The following is a 21,051-nucleotide window of genomic DNA, read 5'->3' on the forward strand; positions in this document are numbered from 1 at the left end:
AAGCAGGGGAAATGCCAGACACTTGTCAAACAACCAGATATTGTGAGAACTCCCTCACTATCACAAGAACAGCCTGGGAGAAACCATCCCCATGATTCAATCACCTCCCAACAGGTCCCTCTCTCCATATGTGGGGATTACAATTTGAGATGAGATTTGGGTGGGGACACAGAGCCAAACCATATCGTGATGCCTATCCATTTCTTTGAATTTTGTTTGGTTCCTGACTGACTTATTCTTACCTCACAATGCCCCAGGATATATGTGAGCCCCCCAAAAACGGGATTAAAGTCTGAGAGACTTAGTAGCGTGGCCTAACAAAGAATCCTTGGAGCTAACTGGACCCAAACTGATTTGATATCTTCCCAGCATCTCTTCATCTTTTACATGAGCTTGGACAATGGCTAATGGCTCCTTTTAGAGAATAATTTAAAAACGTGTCAATATAAGGGCCACCTAGAACATAAAGAAAGAATATAAAGGTCAAAGGTCTTGTTATATATCAACATGGTCTTTGAGAATTGCTTATACTCAATTTTGATGAGCCCAGCTCTTTATGGCTGCTGCTTCTGTGTTTTGGAAAAGTGCAAGCCTGGGCAACTCACTGATACTCTCAGCAGCATAGATCCAACTAAACTCCTAGTTTAGTTGTGGTAGTACCCTGTGGTGGTACCATTACGGTGGTGCAGCCCTTGGTACTGTCCTGGTTTGGGTTTCTTGGACATTTGGAGAAATAAAACAGATGGGAGAATTATGATTTTGAACAAATAACTTACCATGTTGCAAATTTCTTTATCAATGAAAGTTCAGTAATTTTCTACATTGTTTAACTAAAAGTTGTGGGTTTTTAAATGTAGGTGTTTAAGCTAGCACTTGAGTGAATTTAAAGAAATGGACTAAATACTGTGGAGGGAGAAGTGCAAAAGGATCGGATAACACACTGCAGTGGAGCCTCCAGGGTGTCTGCCCAGCAACCTTCTGATCCATAGATGTGGGCCTGGGTAACCTGTGTCACCTCCTGGCCTTCCTCCTTGCCAGAGTGGTGGTGGGGTTAGGGACTAAGAAACTACACATCATTCTCTGCACGTGGCCAAACTTACAACATGGGAGTAGTGAAACGTCTGTGAGAACTAGTGTATTAGTCCATTTTCATGCTGCTAATAAAGATACCCAAGATTAGCTAAGTTATAAAGAAAAAGAGGTTTAATGGACTCACAGTTTCACATGGCTGGGGAGGCCTCACAATCATGGTGGAAGCCAAGGAGGAGCAAGTAATGTCTTACATGGATGGCAGCAGGCAAACAGAGCTTGCACAGAGAAACTCCCCCTTATAAAACCATCAGATCTTGTGAGATGTATTCACTATCATGAGAACATCATGGGAAACACCTGCCCCCATGATTCAATTATCTCCCATGAGGTCCCTTCCAGAGCAGTGGGAATTCAAGATGATATGTGAGTGGAGACACAGCCAAATCATATCAATCTCTCCCTTGCCCCCCCCAAATCTCATGTCAAAAACAATCATGCCTTCCCAACAGTCTCCCAAAGTCTTAACTCATTTCAGCACTAACTCTTTTAAATGTCTATAGTCCAAAGTCTCATCAGAGACAAAGCAAGTTCCTTCTGCCTATGAGCCTATAAAACCAAGAGCAAGTTAGTTACTTCCTAGATACAATGGAGGTACAGGCATTGGGTAAATATAGCAATTCCAAATAGGAGAAATTGGGCAAAACGAAGGGGCTACATGCCCCATGCAAGTCCAAAATCCAGCAGGCCAGTTAAATTGTAAAGCTCCAAAATGATCTGCTTTGACTCCTTATCTCACATCCCGGTTATGCTGATGCAAGAAGTGGGTTCCCATGGTCTTGGGCAGCTCTGCCAGTGTGGCTGCTTTCATGGGCTGGCGATGGAGTGTCTGTGAGTTTTCCAGGTGCACGGTGCAAGCTGTCAGTGCAAGGGTCTGGAGGATGGAGACCCTTTTCTCACAGCTCCACTAGACAGCACCCTAATGGGAACTCTGTGTGGGGGCTTCCACCCCACATTTGCCTTCCATACTACCCCAGCAGAGGTTCTCCATGAGGTCTGCCCCTGAAGCAAAGCTTGTTCCTAGACATCCAGGCATTTCCATACATCCTCAATTTTCATGGTGGAGGTTCCCAAATCCCAGTTCTTGACTCTGTGCACTCACAGGCTCAACACCACATGAAAGCTGCCAAGGCTTGGGGCTTGCATCCTCTGAATCAAGAGCCTGAGCTCTACCTTGGCCCCTTCCAGTCATGGCTGAAGCGGCTGGGATACAGAGCACTAAGTCCTTAGACTGCACACAGCAGAGGGACACTGGGTCCCGCCAGTGAACCCATTTTTCCCTCCTAGGCCTCCAGGCCTGTGATGGGAAGGGCTATCTTGAAGACTTCTGACATGCACTAGAGACATTTTCCCCATTGTCTTGGTGATGATTCACATTCAGCTCCTCGTTACTTATGTAAACTTCTGCAGCCAGCTTAAATTTCTCCTCAGAAAATGGGATTTTCTTTTCTATCACATTGTCAGGCTCCAAATTTCTGAACTTTTATACTCTGCTTTCTTTATAAAACTGAATGCCTTTAACAGCACCCAAGTCACCTCTTGAATGCTTTGCTGCTTAGAAATTTCTTCCACCAGATACCCTAAATCATCTCTCTCAAGTTCAAAGTTCCACAAATCTCTAGGGCAAGAGCAAATTATTGCCAGCCACTTTGCTAGAATATAACAAGAGTCACCTTTGTTCCAGTTCCCAACAAGTTCCTCATCTCCATTTGAGACCACCTCAGCCTGGACTTTATTGTCCATATTGCTATCAGCATTTTGGGCAAAGCCATTCAACAAGTCTCTAGGGAGTTCCAAACTTTCCCACATTGATCTGGCTTCTTTTGAGCCCTCTAAACTGTTCCAACCTCTGCCTGTTACTCAGTTCCAAAGTTGTTTCCATGTTTTTACGTATCTTTTCGGCAGCGTCCCACTCTATTGGTTCCAATTTACTATATTAGGCTGTATTCCTGCTGCTGATAAAGACATACCTGAGACTGGGAAGAAAAAGAGGTAATATGGTTTGGCTGTGTTCCCACCCAAATCTCATCTTGAATTCCCATGTTATAGGAGGAACTCAGTAGGAGGTAATTGAATCAAGGGGGCAGGTGCTGTTCTTGTGATAGAGAATAAGTCTCATAATATCTGTGCTGTTCTTGTGATAGCAAATAGGTCTCATAATATCTGACGGTATTATAAGGAGGAATTACCTGCACAAGCTCTCTCTTTTTGCCTACTGCCATCCACGTAAGAGTTGACTTGCTTCTCCTTGGCTTTCACCATGATTGTGAGGCCTTCCCAGGCATGTGGAACTGTAAGTCCCATTAAACTTATTTTTTCTGTAAATTATCCAGTCTCAGGTATATGTCTTTTATCACCAGCATGAAAATAGACTAATACAAGAGGTTTAATAAATTCATAGTTCCACATGGTTGGGGAGGCCTCATAATCATAGTGGAAGGCAAAAGCTACTACTTACATGGCAGTGGCAAGAGAGAATAAGAGCCAATAAGTCTCACAAGATCTACTGGAGAAGACCAGCTCTGCCCGATATGAGGGCTTTCCCTCTGCCTGGCACAGTGCTTGGCATAGAATAGGTCTTCAGTGAGTATCTGTCAAATGGCTTGGATTCCTAAACAGATGGATAGGTGAGTGAACACCAACATGCAGAAAGTATCAGAGGAAAGGCATAGAGTCCTGCCCACATTCCAGTCCCTGATTCCAGTTGCTTCCCACCTTTCAGCTCCAGTGCCAACTTGAAGACTTACATAGAACTCAGGCCAACCTAAGCTGGTTTCTGCGACTTGCAAATTATAGAGCAATCAATGATAATAATGGTCTCTAGTTTGGGGGAACTTGGAGTATACTTTTAGACAATTTGAAAAAAAATTATGTATTTGTATAACTGATTCCTTCTATTTACATATGTGTATATTTATACATGAATGTGTGTGTAGGTAAATGTATATATTTATATGGTATTATTTTGGGGTGTATACATATATATATAATGCATATATAAAAATGAATTGGGCAATTTAATCAATGTGCTGAGCTCCCTTTTAATCTCTAAAATAAAAGGTTTAGATTCAATGATCTAAAATTTTAAAAGTATATGCTTTCCAGGAATTATGTAATTGCTTTGTTAGAAAGTCACCAGAAGGTATACTGTTGCTAGAAAAGAATGCCCAGGGAAGGCACTTTGGGAATTCACTTACGTTCTATGTTTTGCCATTGCTGGAAATAGTTTGGCAGCTCCTTCAGGAAGTATATTCGGAGGTATTCACATATTCTCCACAGAGACAGATGTCCAGTCTAATGATTGTGATGACTGAGAGTGCCACCTGGTAATGACAGTTCAGGTAGAAAAGCAAAATTTAGTTATGAAACAGCAGTAAGAGTTTTCCCTACGAACTGGCCATGGAGGTAGACCCACAAGGAGTATCATGTCATTGTCACTATGGATAGAACATTGGTGAGGATGACATACCAAACCTTTCTGAAGCATCAGAAAGGTAGACAACCTGCAGCTGCAGTCCCCAAACTTGGCTGCCCTCTTTTTGGCTGGGACCTCAGTACTCTTCTCACATCAAGCATGGGCATGTACCCAGGTGTTCAATCAGTACTGAGTGGTCAGTTAAGCAAAACTGATTATAACAGTCATCAGTGTTTCAGTCAGGTACTTTATGTATATTTTCTCACTTCACACTGGCAACAATACTCTTTTTAGTTTCTTTGTAAAAATTAGAAAAGTGAGACCTAGATAGCTTATGGAACTTGCCCCAAGTCACACTGTTAAGTGGCAGAGGAGGTCAACCTCCTCTCTATTCTCAGCCAAAATTAGAGGCAAATGAGAATAGCACAAAGCATTTTTCCTTATACTTGTTTTAACTTACAATAACCCTCCATAAAGCATTATCCATTGGAACCACAATATTCTTCTGAATAACATCATCTGCCTGGAAAATAATGTGATAGGATTATAAATGTTTCAAAAAATGTACCTAAGTATTTTCACAATCTGGAAAATACATGTGGTACTCTGTATTCTCAGAGACATCTGAAAGGGCAGTGCATCTTCTCTGCACTGTTCGCCAGCTCTCTCAGCTGTTCGTGTGGGTTTCACTGGCATGCATCATTGCTCCCCTTTCTCCTATATGCCTAAGGTAGGGCACTTCTACCACCCACTGAAGTTTGGTTCTAAAAAGGTAACAGCTTTAAGGGAATAGCAGAGGGGTTAGTTATTTTTTCAAATGAGTGTGGAGGAAAAAGCAACTGAGCAGGCTCTTCCCAGATGCTTGATTTCTAGTCAGCAGGCTGCTTGAATCCCCTGGTTGAACACATTTCAGTCATCCTGTGCCTAAGGAGAAAAACACCACTCCTGGCTCTCGTCGCTATGGTAACTGATGCTCAGCAGGCAGTTGCGGTTTCATTTAATGTAACTGGCTTTTAGAACTTGAGGGGTAACTATGCTTTCATAGAAGGGAAAAGGGAAGACGAGTGGTTTAATTAATGTGTCTCAATTTAACATGAAGATACAGGTCACTTCCACTGTTTGACCATACAGTGTCTAGCTCTGCTTTATATCTGTATCAGATCTAAAGCATAAAAGGATGTAATATTTCTCTCATCATATGTGAAGTGTACAAAGTGGGCAGAGGAGGGAAGCAGGGGTTGTGTTAGACCCTTTGCGAAAGGTTTTTCACTTTATAAAAATCATCTCGGCTTGAGAGTGTATAGAAGAATCGCTTTCTCTTCTCTCATCCACAAAGGAAGCCTGAGAGATGGGTTGCTAGGCAACCTCACACCGAAGACTGGGGCACTGTGGAATTAACATAGCTGACCTCCCCATCAGCTCTGCAGCTCTGCTATTCAAAACGATTTTGTGAGGCTGTAGGACTCAAGAAAATAGATACAAAATGTAAATACAAAAATAAAGAATAGAGGATATAAATCTAACTTTTTCAAGCAAAGACCAGGATTCACTAAATAAGAAGAGGAAGCAGTTGGAAATGGCAGGTTGAGGGGAAAAAATAGTATTAGTTGCTATAAACCAGAAACTTGTATTTTGAATAATATAGGAAGAAAATTTTCCTATTTCTTTAGAAATGTTTATGGCTGACAGTTAACCTATCACAGTAAAAGTGCTGAAAATATTTAAGGTCAAACAGAAAAATCAGTTTATAATAATGTAGATCTACAACATATTTTTAACAAAAAGCTCAATTCTCAATCCTTACCATGTGATGGTTTGTTTAAGCTCCAGAGCCCCCTACTCTCCTTCCTGCCACTACATCATCAATATGGTTGGCGTGGGAAGGGATGGCATTTATTTTGCAAGTAGACGAATATTTGGAAGGAAATTGCAAAGCTGGTCCATGAGACAGAGCACACACTCTATCAGCAATAACTAATTTAGTTTTTTTTTTTTTTTGACCAGGCTGGGGTGCAGTGGCACAATCTCGGCTCACTGCAACCTCCACCTCCTGGTTTCAAGCAATGATTCTCCTGCCTCAGCCTCCTGAGTAGCTGGGATTATAGGCACCCACCACGATGCCCAGCTAATTTTTGTATTTTTAGTAGAGATGAGTTTTGCCATGTTGGCCAGTCTGGTCTCAAACTCCTGACCTCAGGTGATCCACCTGCCTCGGCCTCCCAAAATGCTGGGATTACAGGTGTGAGCCATTGTGCCTGGCCTAGTTTGATTTTTAGAATACATCATACTATTGGGAAATGGTTCTGGTAACATTTTAAGAGAGATTGTTAAATTTATCAACAATAAATTAAAAATCGACCAAAGTTGGTGGCATTGTTAAATTTATCAACAATAAATTAAAAATCGACCAAAGTTGGTGGCATTGTGGGATTACAGGTGTGAGCCATTGTGCCTGGCCTAGTTTGATTTTTAGAATACATCATACTATTGGGAAATGGTTCTGGTAACATTTTAAGAGAGATTGTTAAATTTATCAACAATAAATTAAAAATCGACCAAAGTTGGTGGCATTGTGGGAGGTGGGAGACTGAAAACAAACTCTGAACTCGTTTTTGTAGATTTTGTAGACTTGCTTTTGTTATGTTTGGGTGAAGCAATTCTGAAACCATTTTAGGTAGATTATAAGGCTGAAGAAATGGACAAATAGGTTGAGGTTGTTAGGATCCAGGATCACACTCTGGAAAAGGGTTATACAAATAAGAACTAGAGGTCAGTGTGTGTGAGACTGTGTGTATGCACAGTATTCATGCAAACACCTGTGTGTCTACGAGTATATTTCTGTATATGCATATGTATGTATGCACGCATATGTTTTCCATCTGCTGAAAGGATCTAGAAGCAATTACACCCTATCAGCAGTGAACAGACTTAGCCCTCGGATCTTCATCTCTAACACCATTCTCAATAAAAGGAACCAGGGCTCCTCAGAGAAACGGCTGATTCCAAGATTGAGGCAGGCAAATCAGAAGTTGGGCCTGAGATACCTTGTTAGGACAGAAAGTAAGAAATTGCTCAAAAAAAGAAAAATGAACAATGAGAGCATGTCACAAGGACACAGGAATAAGCCTGAAGAGGCTCCTGCTGGACAAATCTGAAACAATTTAAACACCAAAATAATTAAAGACATTAATGGATGATGAAATATTGAAAAAATAGAATTTCACAAGACTGTATGATGTTAAATATTTTTAACAACAACAAAAAGCTCAAATCTGAATCCTTGCCATGTGTTAGTTTGTTTAAGCTCCATAGTCCCCTATTCTCCTTCCATATTAAACAAATAATATAGAATAGAATAGAATAGAATAGAATAGAATAGAATAGAATAGAATAGGAGTAGAATAGAATAGAATAATATACAATAAAATTATTTTCTCCAGGAGGGAAAAAAAAAAAGCTCAACTCTAAGTCCTCACTATGTGATAGTTTGTTTAAGCTCCAGAGTCCCCTACTGTCCTTCTATATTAAATAATGGATAAAAATTAAAAGCAAAAACAATAATAAATAAGCAAAGGTGGGGCTCCTTACTGCTTACGGTAAAACCCTGAGTACTGACTGCTGGGTACATGTGGAGCCTTTATTACCATCACAGTAAAGATGGGACTAGGTAAGACTCATGATCAATCTAGTGGAAAGTTTTGAAGAGGAGCAGGATATTTGATTTACAAGTGTCTCCTCACAGATTGCTTATTAGTTGCAAGAAAAAAAAAACTATGTAGTGGAGACATTTGAAGGAGTAATCAGAATTAATTCACAAGTGAGGGCAGATAAGTATGTGTGTATCCATATGTGATACCCTGAGGACACATTTTACATAGCATTATGGCCAGGGATGTTTAGCTCAAATTGAATCATGATGAAATATCAGACGAACCCTAAATGAAAAACATTCTACTACAAAAAAAGAGGGTGAGGGACATTTTCTTTAAAAAAAGTCTATATTGTAGAAGACAGAAAGGCTGTGGATATGCTCCAGATTAAGCAACAATAAAGAGACATGACAAGTAAATACAATATCTGATTCCAGAGTGGATCTTTGACTGGAGGAAGAAAAGGACTTTATTGGATCAATTGGTGGTAAATGATATAGATTAAAGTATGGTATCCGTGTTAAATTTACTGAAGTTGATAACCACAGTTTGATTATATAGGAGTGTATCCATATTCTTAGGACATATCACTGAAGTACTTAGGGGTACAGGGATGTGTATGATGCTTGCGACTTACTTTCAGAATCTTCAGAAAAAAAATCATATGTATATATGTGTGTATACATCTGTGTGACTGTAAATGTATATATAAAATTCGTATACTCACATAGCACAAATGATAAAGCAGATGGTCTAAAATATTAGCAATATTGTAATGTTTACCTTAGTATATATGGTCTTTGCAATCTTATTCATGCAATTTTCTGTAAGTTTAATTTTTTTCCAAATAAAAAATTAAAAAAGTGTTTCCTTTTTGTAGAAACAAAATCATTTTTATTGAAATTTTAATAGTGCACATTAGGCATTTTAAAAAATCTACAAAAACAACCACCCAGCACATACATTTTATAAGAGGCAGTAGATTTATGTGTTTAACACAAGTAAGTGACATCAGGATCTAGACACGTCGTTTGTCCCATTTCCTCACCTTGATTCTTCACATGGTATGTATTCAATCATTTTAACTTTGCACTTGCGATTTCTCAACGTCCTGCGCTTGCCCCCACCCAGAGTCCCCCTTAATCTATCCTCTGCAATTTGTAACTTAAGTCAATGTGAAAAATTGGACAAAAAATTCTTCAGGAAACTATGTAAGGGAGGAGTTTTTATTTATTTACTAGAGCAACTTCATATATTAAACTTAAACTATATGAAGAACATTTTTGTAACTGCTTACCATTTTAGTGCATTCTTTTTCCTCAAAGTTCTTAAGTGTGTTTTTCAAAGAAAGTTGAATCTGTAACTATGAAAAAGGACCTATTGCCCTGACCCAAAATAAGTAAGGACACTACTGAACACTTTGCAGCTCTGTCCTCTGTGTTGCAAGTGGTTTTTTAAAGTTCTTACATCACTTACCCATTAAAAATAAAACTAGGCTGCTTTTGGTGAAAATGGAAATAGTAATTACCTTCTTAAAATACACCCTTAAAAAAAAAACAGGGTTTCTTTTACATTGCCAAAAGAATTTGTTTGAAGGAAGATAAAAATAACATACATACTATTTGAAAGCAGCCTGGTTTAAGGATTGCCATCGAGTCTCATGTTATACCACTCAGAAGTAAGACATTTAGAACCTGCTCATTACTCCGCATCCTTCATTTATGGGATCAGATTGCTTTTATGGGCATTGTGCCAGATTCATTGATGTGCACTGTAAGGCAGATTGCAGAGTGAAACATTTTTCTAGAAAACATCTGGTTCTTAAGAAAAGTATTAGAAGGGGGTAGCACATTTTTGCTCATAACTGGGACTTATCATGTTACAGTAACTCCCCTCTAATCTGGCAGGCAGACTTCCAACAACCACAACCAGGAACCTAGATATAAGTGAAAAATACCTTAAGAGTTCAAAGAAAACAGAGGTCCAAGATCCTATGCATATGAAGGAGTGGTACTGCCCTTAGCTCAAAGACTATTTTATTCATTATAAAACTACTGGAGCCAATTAGCATAAGGGCTCCTGAAGTCACCTTTATATCAGTGACTCTTTCTGCAGTTCATTTGTTCCTTCACTCCCCTTGCAAAAATTGTGCACCCCCTGGATGCCACCATTTTTCTACTCAGGTTTTCCCCTCCTCTCTTTCTCGTACCTTCAATATTTACTGGCTTTTTTTCTTTTTTTTTCTCCATAGATGCCCAATTAGCTCTTATCTTAAAAGACAGACTTCTCACACTCTTACGGACACATCACTCTTCACCCTCAGCCTTATTTCTAAAAACTTTTCTATACTGACTCGAGTTCCTTGCCTTCCATTTGCAGGGCTTCCACTAGCCTATGAGAAAGTTGTATTCAAATTAGAAAAGGGAGTCCTCCTGCATGCGGATGCAGTTGCAGAGTGGTAAGACTTGGAGGATTTCTGCCTCCATCTCCTGCGCCCTTGGCTGGGTCACCCTCTGCAGTGCACACACCGCATGACCACACGTGGAGGCTCGGCAGGATTTCAGATATTTCCACTGGCTTCTAATTTATTATATTTGGTAGAATCATCATTAAAACTCTGTTACTGGAATAATGGACTAAAATTACAGAGTACTGGGTTTGCTCTCAATTCTTTATGTAATTGCAGGACTGTGCTCTTACACATCCCCTCTGGAACTCTTAAGTTCTAGTACCACTTCTGTTACCACTCCTACTACTACTTTCTCGCTGTCTTTTTTTCTATCTTCCACTTTCTGAATCTCTACCGCTGGCCATTGAAGTAATATAGATTACATTTTGCATTAACAATTAATAGTAAAGTGTGGTATTGAGAGTTGAAATGTCAGCGTTTGTTTAGCTTTTTCTCTTCGTCTGTGTTCAGAAAAATAACTTTAAACAGCAAAAAGCAAGTTTGAGAAGGCTGTTCTCTAAAAAACAACAAAAACTTTTTTTTTAGTGTAGAATAATATGTTAATTCCAGTTAACTTTTACAATGGTAAATAAATATTTCATCACTCAGATATAACTATGTTAACAATTGGGTTAGTTTCATCTAGTTTCATATATTCTTATATGCATCTATATTTTTGGCAAATGGATATATTATTATTTGAATAGTTACATTTTCCTCTTTTTTCACTTATTTTGTGAGCATTTTAGCAGTTAAAATCTTTCAAAAAAAATTTTTTTTTGAGAAGGAGTCTCGCTGTTGCTCAGGCTGGAGTGCAGTGGCGCAGTCTCGGTTCACTGCAACCTCCACCTCCCAGGTTCAAGCAATTCTCCTGCCTCAGCCTCCCAAGTAGCTGGCATTACAGGTGCACACCACCATGCCCAGCTAATTTTTTGTATTTTAGTAGAGACGAGGTTTCACCGTGTCGCCCAGGCTGGTTGCAAACTCCTGAGCTCAGGCAAACCACCCTCCTCGGCCTCCCAAAGTGTTGAGATTACAGGCATGAGCCAAAAAAATTAAATACATAAATAAACCCTTGAAATAGTTTTCAATAACTACCTAGTACTATATTATTGGTCAAATCTTACATATTTGACAACCTCATGTTGGATGTTTTGATAACCAAAAGCAGCAAAAAATTCACTGTTACAATTTTTAAAATTGGAAACCTTTGAGAAAACTTCGGAATATTTCCTGTGATAAATTTCTCTACATGGGATCACTTGGTTAAACGACAGACTCTTATTTTGTGCTGCCAAATTCCCTTCAGGAAGGCTGTGCTACACTGCAACGAGCAGCGTCCGAATGTGGTGGTTTCCTTGCACCTTTGCCAACCTTGCATTTAAAAAAATCTATCAGCATGAATGCTGTTATATGATCCTATTTTAAAGCTATTCACTTGTCATCTCCAGTCACAAACTAGGATTGCTCCTGTCAGATTCTTAATTGGTCTTTTGGTTTCCATAGTGATTCCATTATCTACTTCTACTCTAGTGCAAAGTTCAACCCGCTTCCTCAGCTGTCCATGCATAAAAGCCTTCCAGATTCCAGATTTGCTCTAGGTTCTTGACTTCTGGGGAAGAAAGCTATTTCCTCTTGGGACCCAGTTCACCATACTAGCTGAATTAAGGTCAAAAGTACATTAAATTTACAACTGCGTACTTACCATGAGGGGGGCAGGTGTGCAGATCTCAGATCCACAGGAAATTCTTTCATTTCTGCTGTGTCCCCCTGCTTCCATCCTGAGTGTAAGTCCCCAAACTTCCATTTAACATGTCATGGGCATTAGTTCCTTGAAATACTAGTTTAGAGGAGTCTGGAATCAAGACTGCCTAGTTTGAGCTCCAACTGTCACAGATCTTGGGCTTGTCACATGAGGCAATCAAATCCTTAAAGAAGACAAACATCAGAGGTAGTAAGTGCTGCATAGAGTTTAAAAAGGATAATATGATACAGAATCACAGGATGGCTACTTGAGATTGTGGGCCTCGACATGAACATGGCCTCTTTGAGGAGGTGGTGATAAAGTGATAGCTGATGGAAAGAAGGAGCAAACCTGGAGAAAGAAGCTCAGAGTAGGAAGCGGGGGTGAAGGGAGGGACAGGAGGAAGAGAATTCCACAGCGAGGAAAGCAGGGCAACAGCAAGCTCAAGGTGGATAAAATGACATGCTGCATGTGGAGTCTAGCATAATATTTGGTGGGGAGAGAGAGAGGAAAAGAGGGAAGTAGTTGAAGAAGAAAAATGAGGAGGGAAGGACAGAGGGTATGAATGAGAATCTCAAATCCTGTAGGGCTGAGCTCTCTAAGGGACTTTACTCACCTTTTTCATCTTGCTTTGAACAGCATTTTCTCTTCTCAGTTGTAATTACTACTTGGCCCTGTTCTGCTTATAAGAGGAGCTACTATTTATTAAGAGCCTAGTGAGTCAGATTCATTATAGGTTTTATATAAGTTCCCTTTAATCCTTACAACCTGAGGCAGGTTATTATCCTTATATGCTTGTTTATGGGTGAAAAAACTGAGGCTGAGAGTGTGTAACTTGGAGAAAGATGAAACATCTGGGTAATGGTAGAGCCAAAACTTAAATCCAGGCTGGTCTGATTTCAGATCCGTGCTCTTGACTGCTACACTACACTGCTCCTCAATTAGACTGCTCTTTGATAGTTTCTCCATTTGTAACAGCTGTTCATTCCACTCAGTTCATCTTGTTCTTCATTACTTAGCTATCTCTGTGATACACCAGTCAGTTTCTTCTGCTAGCCAGAGGTAGACAAGATCACTTTTTCTTATAGAAACATTATCTCTTAGTTATAGAAGGCATCTTAATATAATAAATAAGGCAGAGGCTTTGAAGTTGACTGGGCCAGTATGGAATTCAGGCTCTGATACTTTTCTCTGTGACCCTGGGCAAATCATTTAGTCCAGGTCTTATCTTTCTTATCTGAAAAGTAGGAATATTATTTCTCTTAATAGCTGACTGAAAATTAAAAGACATAAAGTAAGGAAAGTCCCTAAAACAGCATCTAACAAATGGCAGGTGCAAAATAAATGGCTGCTTAAAAAACAAACAAAACCTTCCTCTCCTCTTACAGATAGGAAAACTGATTTGGAAATGTCTTGCTGAGAGAACAGATGCTCTATTTCTCTATCCAATTTCCATGATTCTAGCATCCCATGATGCAAGTTCATTGGAACTACTAAAGGCATTCTGTTATGCGATTTCTGCCCAAGTCAGCTCCGGCTGCAATAATATCACAAACCGGTGGGCTTATCAAGAAAACAAATCTATTTCTCACAGTTCTGGAGGCTGGAAGTCTGAGATCACGGTTCCAGCACCACCAGGTTCTCGTGAGGACCCTCTTTTGGTTGCAAATAGTTGACTTCTTATTGTGTCCTCACATGGTAGAAAGATAGCTAGAGTACTCTCTGGGGTCCCCTTTATAAGGGCACTAATCCCACTCACAAGGGCTTCAGCCTTATGACATAATTATTTCCTAAAGCTTCACCTCCCAATACTATCACATTAAAGATTAGGATGTCAACATATGAAGTTTGCGGGGACACAAACATTCAGTCCATAGCATTGTCCTTAAAAATGTCCACTCGGAGGCCGGGCGTGGTGGCTTACGCCTGTAATCCCAGCACTTTGGGAGGCCGAGGTGGGCGGATCACAAGGTCAGGAGATTGAGACCATCCTGGCTAACACGGTGAAACCCCGTCTCTACTACAAATACAAAAATTAGCCAGGCATGGTGGCGGGCACCTGTAATTCCAGCTACTTGGGAGGCAGAGGCAGGAGAATGGTGTGAACCCAGGAGACGGAGGTTGCAGTGTGTGCCACTCACTGCACTCCAGCCTGGGAGACAGTGCAGTGAGATAGCGCCACTGCACTCCAGCCTGGGGGACAGAGCAAGACTCCATCTCAAAAAAAAAAAAAAAAAAAAAAAAAAAGTCCACTCAGGCCGAAAGATATTCCTCCACCTGAATTAAGAAAAAGAGGTAATGTTTCATGATTCCAGATTTGTAAAACAGGGATAATAATTCTGGCATTATAGGTTTGCGAAGATCAAATGTAAGAAATATAAAAGCATTTTAACATATATGAAGTGCCTCATAAATGCTCTTATTATTAAACATTTCTATGAAATGCCATAAACAAAAGCTAGGTGACAAGGCGGCCAGATCACTTGAGGCCAGAAGTTCGAGACCAGCCTGGCCAATATGGTGAAACCCCATCTTTACTAAAAATACAAAAATTAGTCAGGCGTGCGCCTGTGGTCCCAGCTACTCAGGAAGCTGAGGCAGAAGAATTGCTTGCATCCAGGAGGTAGAGGTTGCAGTGGGGAAGATAGCACCACTGCACTCCAGCCTGGGTGACAGTGAGACTCTTTCTCAAAAAAAAAACAAAAAAACAAAATAAACAAAACACACACACACACACACACACACACAACTGTTTTGCTAAGTGAAAAGAGGAATATTTGGAATTTTATAACATAATTGAAATGAAAAGGATTTTGAAAAATGGGAGAAATGATCAGAAACAAGAGAATGTCGTTCAAAACAAACACAGGACATTTAATAAAAAGCAGCAAATGACTTATAAATACTGTTTATTGTAAATGCAAAAAAAATTGAGGACTGTGTTTACTACAATTTTAAGGAAAATTGAAGAGATGTAGATGAGAAATTAAAAATAATGCTAAGGATTAAGTCTAGATTAGGTTAAATTTAGTGTAAGAGTGAAAGCTTCTATGCCAGGGTGCTATTAGACAGAGCTGGGGAAACTGTTGCTTTCACATGGTGTGCTTTGTGACTCCCTGCTGACCAAAAGTATTTGGTCAGCCTTTACCATCAAATGTTACAGTGTCTGAAATTACACCTGCAGACTAAGTTTTCTAGGCTAGGGTTAAATATCCCTAATAAGGGACCTATTTAAATTGAGATTTCAGGTCCTGGTTATTTCTTAAGACCACAGCAGCCTTGAAAGCAGGAAGAATGAGCTCAAGAAAGGAAAGGGAAACACACACTCTTTATCCTCTTCCAAAAAAGATTTTTTAATGAAAGTTACATTTTCTGCAATATAGCACCACCCATTAACATTACAGAATGCAGGGGGAGCTTACCCTGATTTTGCAAAACTTACCACGTCTTTTGAGTTCCAAGAGGAATATAAACCATACATTTATAAAACCTTTATTAAAATATATCTTTAAAATATATATATTGTCTTTTTCATGAGTTATTTGCAGGCAGATTTATTCCAATCTTTGAAACAACACAGAATACAACAAAAACAGGCTGGGAGCATGGGCTCGCGCCTATAATCCCAGCACTTTGGGAGGCTGAGGCAGGCAGATCACGAGGTCAGGAGATCAAGACCATCCTGGTTAACATGGTGAAATCCCGTCTCTACTAAAAATACAAAAAATTAGCTGGGCGTGATGGCACATGCCTTTAGTTCCAGCTACTCGCGAGGCTGAGGCAGGAGAATCGCGTGAACCCAGGAGGCAGAGGTTGCAGTGAGCCAAGATCGTGCCACTGCACTCCAGCCTGGGTAGCAGATCAAGACTCCGTCTTTAAAAAAAAAAAAAAAGAATATAACAAAACCACTTTAAAAGAGAACAATGCATTTTAAATATATTTCCTGAAATAAACAATATTCCTTAGAAAAGATACAGGGTATTTAATTGCCTAGATTTTAACAAAATATTTTTTATAGAAATAATTATAGTCTTTACCACAGAGTCACCAAATCTGTACCTAATCAAAACAGAGTCAAATAGAGCAGCTCTCATTCAACTCCATTAGGAAACACCAGTTTCACATAGTACCACAGTACTTTTCTTGATGTACAGCAGCAACCTCTGCTGGACAAAAAAGGGGCTACTTTTATTAACAAAGCACTGAGCTCAAACCTGTTTTGAACAGGAAGAACTGAAAGTCAGATTTCTTTCAATTCCTGTTAAACCAACACCTAAGTTAAAATTATTTTCAAGGTCTTAAAGATGCACGGGCCTTATCAAGTATATCCTTTCTGATTTTTGGATAAGTTGGATGTGCTTCAAGAACCTGCAAAACAAATAAAGAACCCACAAAAACTTGTAACTAATGATCAAAAACTACGGAGCTAAAAAACTTACTAGAAATGAGCATTACAGTTAAGATTTCCTTGTACTAATACTACAACGGCTATAACACTTTTTAATGGTGGCATTTTAAATGTAACATGATGATTCCTTTCTATTAACGGTAGTTAGATGAGAACAATAGAATGTGAATATCAAATGTAGAAAATATAACAAATATAATTGCTTAGCTAATAGATTAGTTGTATAAAACAATTATGTATCAATGATTTAGAATAGTTTTGTAATTTAGCTTTTCATTCATAATATTTGATAAACCCTTAGAAAGTGACTTTTATACAGCAGCACATATTAGCTTTACCTGAAATGATCTTGAGATATACATATTTCTAGATCTACTGAGTCTAAGAGTGGGGAGATACTTGTTTTTTTTTTAAATAACTCCAAAAATGATCCTAATATATAGCCTTACATTAGCATACAACCCTAACCTGACTGAAATACTGCTTTACAGAGACTCAGTAACTAACCGCAATTACTAAGGCCAAGTATTTACTGTAATGATGCTAACAGATAGCTCTGTGGGATAAGGGGCATTACAAAATTCTTTTCTAAGGAACTTCTCTTGGAGGTCCTCACAATGTTTAATAGAACGTCTTACATGGAACATCAATGGGACAATGTATATATAAAGAGACTGTAAATTCTAAAACCATAATTTAAATATTTGTCATTTAAGTAGGTGATCATTTCGTAGGGGATGAATTACAGAATGTAATTGAATGACTTCTAATAGAATTCCTTTTTATCTCTAATTGATCAATCTGAATTCTCTAATAACCAGATTCAGACACATTCATAAGAACTTCTAATCAGAACAATGATCTGGAGAATCTATATTATCTTCAAATATCTGCTAACTTAAAGACTAAATTTTATTTAACATGTTTCTGCCACTGATCCTTTTTATTTATTTATTTATTTTTAAAGTAAAAGTCTCTTTTACTCCACTTCTTTAATCCTACTCCTTTCCATACATGTAAATATTCTATGGTTTATTGTTTAATATGTACCCTTCAGTGGTCTTTGTCTTTAAATTGACATAAACATTTTATTATTTGATCTCAAAGTAAAAACATGTTTTTTATTTAGGTGAACATCACTTTCTAAATTTTGAACATGGATAATCTTCCTAAACATATTTGATAAATTATTTAACTAAAATTATATATCCTCTACTTCTATTCATATACATCTGGAGATTTTAAAAAGTAGGAAATTGTGCATCTGAAAAATTTTAAGGAATCTAAATTTAAGTGTTTACCTGGTGACATATGTCAATTGAATCCACATATCTTTTTGCTTTTAAGTAATTAAATGCCAGTTTGTATCCTGTTAAGACAAAAACCATAAAACAGAATGATGGAGTACACTGCTACTATTACTTTTCCTTGCCTCCTCCTCTTTTTGCTTACTCACTAGAGAATCTGTAAGGGAGGCTGGTGAATGAACAACTAAACTACACTATACAGAGAAGTTGTGTGATAACAGAAGGCAGAGTGACACAAAGGAAGTGTAAGAAGAAAAGAAAGTGGAGTTGGAAAAAAGGATCACGGTGAGTACACTGATCAGTCAGAAAGCTGCCATCCCACAACTGTGGTTTCTATAACTTACTAGAAAAGTCTCATTTATTTCAGGTTATAGTAAAAACTCATCATAAGGCAGTAAATGACAACACAGCCATTCGTTTATACAGTACAGATTTATTTAGCACTTACACAGGCAAACTGATGCCTACAGTTATGAGGTTTGCATTCTATTAGGAGAAAAAATACATTTTAAAATAGTTTCTTGAGTAAATGAATAATTTCAAAACTGAGATAAATGCTATGAAAGAAAGATCCAGGCCAAGTGAGTTACCATAAAGAACCTGAATCGGGGAAGAAGAGAGTATCAAGAGATGTCCAAAATCTGAAGAATGAGGCATAAACTAGCCTAAGGTGGGAATCAAGGACACTCTCAGACAGAGGAAACTGCGTGGATTAAGGCCAGTGGTAGGACACATAGGGAGTTGATGAACTTGGAGTATGGCGAAAAGACAAAGCACGTAGGAGGGCGACACAGAGGAAGGCAGATTAGTCATCAATGACTCGTAAGAATTATCACAATTACTGATAGTGAAATGCCACATTTCTACTACCAACAATTAGAAGAATGTTTAAGACATTCCTTTTAATGGATGTTGTTCTCCTGTAACATGCTATAAAAATGAGAAAAGAAGACAAGAAAGGTAACAGCAGCTGTGCACTCAGTAAACAAGATATAATGCAATGTAAAATAATGTGTAATAATAAATATCTCACTCTACCTCTTCAAAATATGAAATAAGAAATGTGAATAGTGCTCTTGGGCTCTAATAAAAGTACCAAAACAAATGTTTAAAATTTTAAGTGTTTGAAAAGAACATTATCAGATGGTAGTAAAAAGAAAGAAACAGAAATGATCTAAAATTCATACTATTTTATATAGTCGGGCACTGCATGATGATGTTTCATTAACAACAGATCACATACATCATGGTGGTCCCAAAGATTTTAATACTGTATTTTTGCTGTACCTTTTATACGTTTACATACACACACTGCTTATAGCATTCAGGATAGTAACATGCTGTACAGGCGTGCAGCCTAGGAGCAATAGGCTATACCAGATAGCCCAGGTGTGTAGTAGGATCTAGCACCCAGGTTTGTGTAAGTATACTCTTAAGATGTTCACACAATAATGAAATTGTTTAACGATGCATATCTCAGAATATTTCCACTGTTAAGCAACACATGACTGTATATATACATATCTACACACACACACACGCACACAGGCACACGTGCGCAGGGCCTATGACAGAAACTCACAGCTCAGATTTTAGACAAAAATATGATGTTCCAGAGAGGTAAATTTGATGTCATTACCAACAAATTCTAAAATGAACTAAAATGGTTTGTGACATTCAAAAAGAAAAGCAATTTTTAAGATGTCACGCCAAACATACTTACATGGAAACTAGTCAAGATGTCAGTTTTGGTTTGTGGCTTCCTGACTAGCTTTGGGATGTTACGCAAGTGGCTTGAGCTGTCACTTTCAGGTTTCCTCATTGCTAAACCAGGAATAACAACTCCTCCCTCTAACTCTTAGTATAATTTTAAAAATCACATAAAATACTTGTGAAATGGTTTTTAAAACCTTAGAATACCACAAAATATTAGCATTTTTTTATATGTAAACATTCAATATATTATCATCACAGAATTTTAACACTGGAAGAAACTTGATACATGACCTAGTACAAAAATTTCAGAGGAAATAAAGAGCTCAAAAGGGGAAAGAAAATGTGCACTGCAGCTGCACTGTACCTGCCACACTTACTAGAACTCAACCACATGCAACCAGGAGAGACAGAGAGAACGCAAACATTGTATACAGTCTAATGACTGTCACGTAACCTGAGAATGGGTATGGAGGGGGCAACATGAACAGTTTCTTCTCTCATTGGATCTCAGTTGTTCCTAGTGTGTTTCTTTTTTTCCTCGTATATATTTAAGGTGTACAAAATGATGTGGGTGTGTATATATGTGTGTGTATATATATTTATTTATAAATAAATTTTTGCAATTTACTGCAGTCAAGCAAATTATCCATTCATCATTCATCTTGGTGCCTCTCATAATAATATTCAATCCTGAAATCTATGGAAAGAGCATGAGCATGATTTTTTTTTTTTTTTTTTTTTTGAGACAGAGTTTTACTCTGTCAACCAAGCTGCAGTGCAGTGGTGTGATCTCGGTTCACTGCGAACTCTGCCTCCCGGGTTCAAGCAATTCTCCTGCCTCAGCCTCCCGAGTTGCTGGGATTACAGGTGGCCACCACCATGCCCCGTTAATTTTTGTACTTTTAGTAGAGACGGTGTTTCACCATATTGGCCAGGCTGGTCTCGAACTCCTGACCTCACGTGATTTGCCCACCTTGGCCTCCCAAAGTGTTCGAATTACAGGCGTGAGCCACCGCGCCTGGCCATGAGCATGATTTTAAGGGTTTTCTGACAACTGAAAAAGTGAAATGCATTGTTTATTTGGCAGGCAGGTTGAGGAAGTGAGATGCAATGACAATCTTAAGGATGAAATTGAGGAATTAATGGAGAGCCTTAGAAAGAAATGTTTACCAAAGCAAAGTTGGAGGAACTGATAAAATAATCTATGAAATACAATGATGACACAATGAAAGAACTAGTCATTTGGAATCTCTTTATTTGTTGAGGTCTTCCA

At 38.6% G+C, this 21,051-nt stretch overlaps 1 protein-coding gene across 6 annotated transcripts in view; it reads right to left on the reverse strand.

Moving 5' to 3' along the window:
* Positions 1-21,051, reverse strand: part of TTC21B (tetratricopeptide repeat domain 21B) — a 97,575-nt gene that overhangs the window by 1,112 nt on the left and 75,412 nt on the right. For 2 of the 6 annotated variants that reach the window (XM_077957133.1, XM_001096248.5), the window contains exons 28-29: positions 18,057-18,124; positions 15,676-16,715 (exon numbers count right to left, since the gene is read on the reverse strand). In XM_077957133.1, coding sequence (XP_077813259.1) covers positions 16,638-16,715; positions 18,057-18,124 — 146 coding nt within the window. In that variant the 3' untranslated portion in view covers positions 15,676-16,637. Of the gene's footprint in view, positions 1-3,547; positions 3,701-4,286; positions 4,413-9,769; positions 9,926-12,308; positions 12,532-15,675; positions 16,716-18,056; positions 18,125-21,051 lie in introns of those variants that run through there. The other 4 variants (XR_003721278.2, XR_001438619.3, XR_013402009.1 and 1 more) reach the window with 4 other exon arrangements.

The sequence above is a fragment of the Macaca mulatta genome, chromosome 12, assembly GCF_049350105.2.
Source record: "Macaca mulatta isolate MMU2019108-1 chromosome 12, T2T-MMU8v2.0, whole genome shotgun sequence".
Taxonomy (NCBI): domain Eukaryota; kingdom Metazoa; phylum Chordata; class Mammalia; order Primates; family Cercopithecidae; genus Macaca; species Macaca mulatta.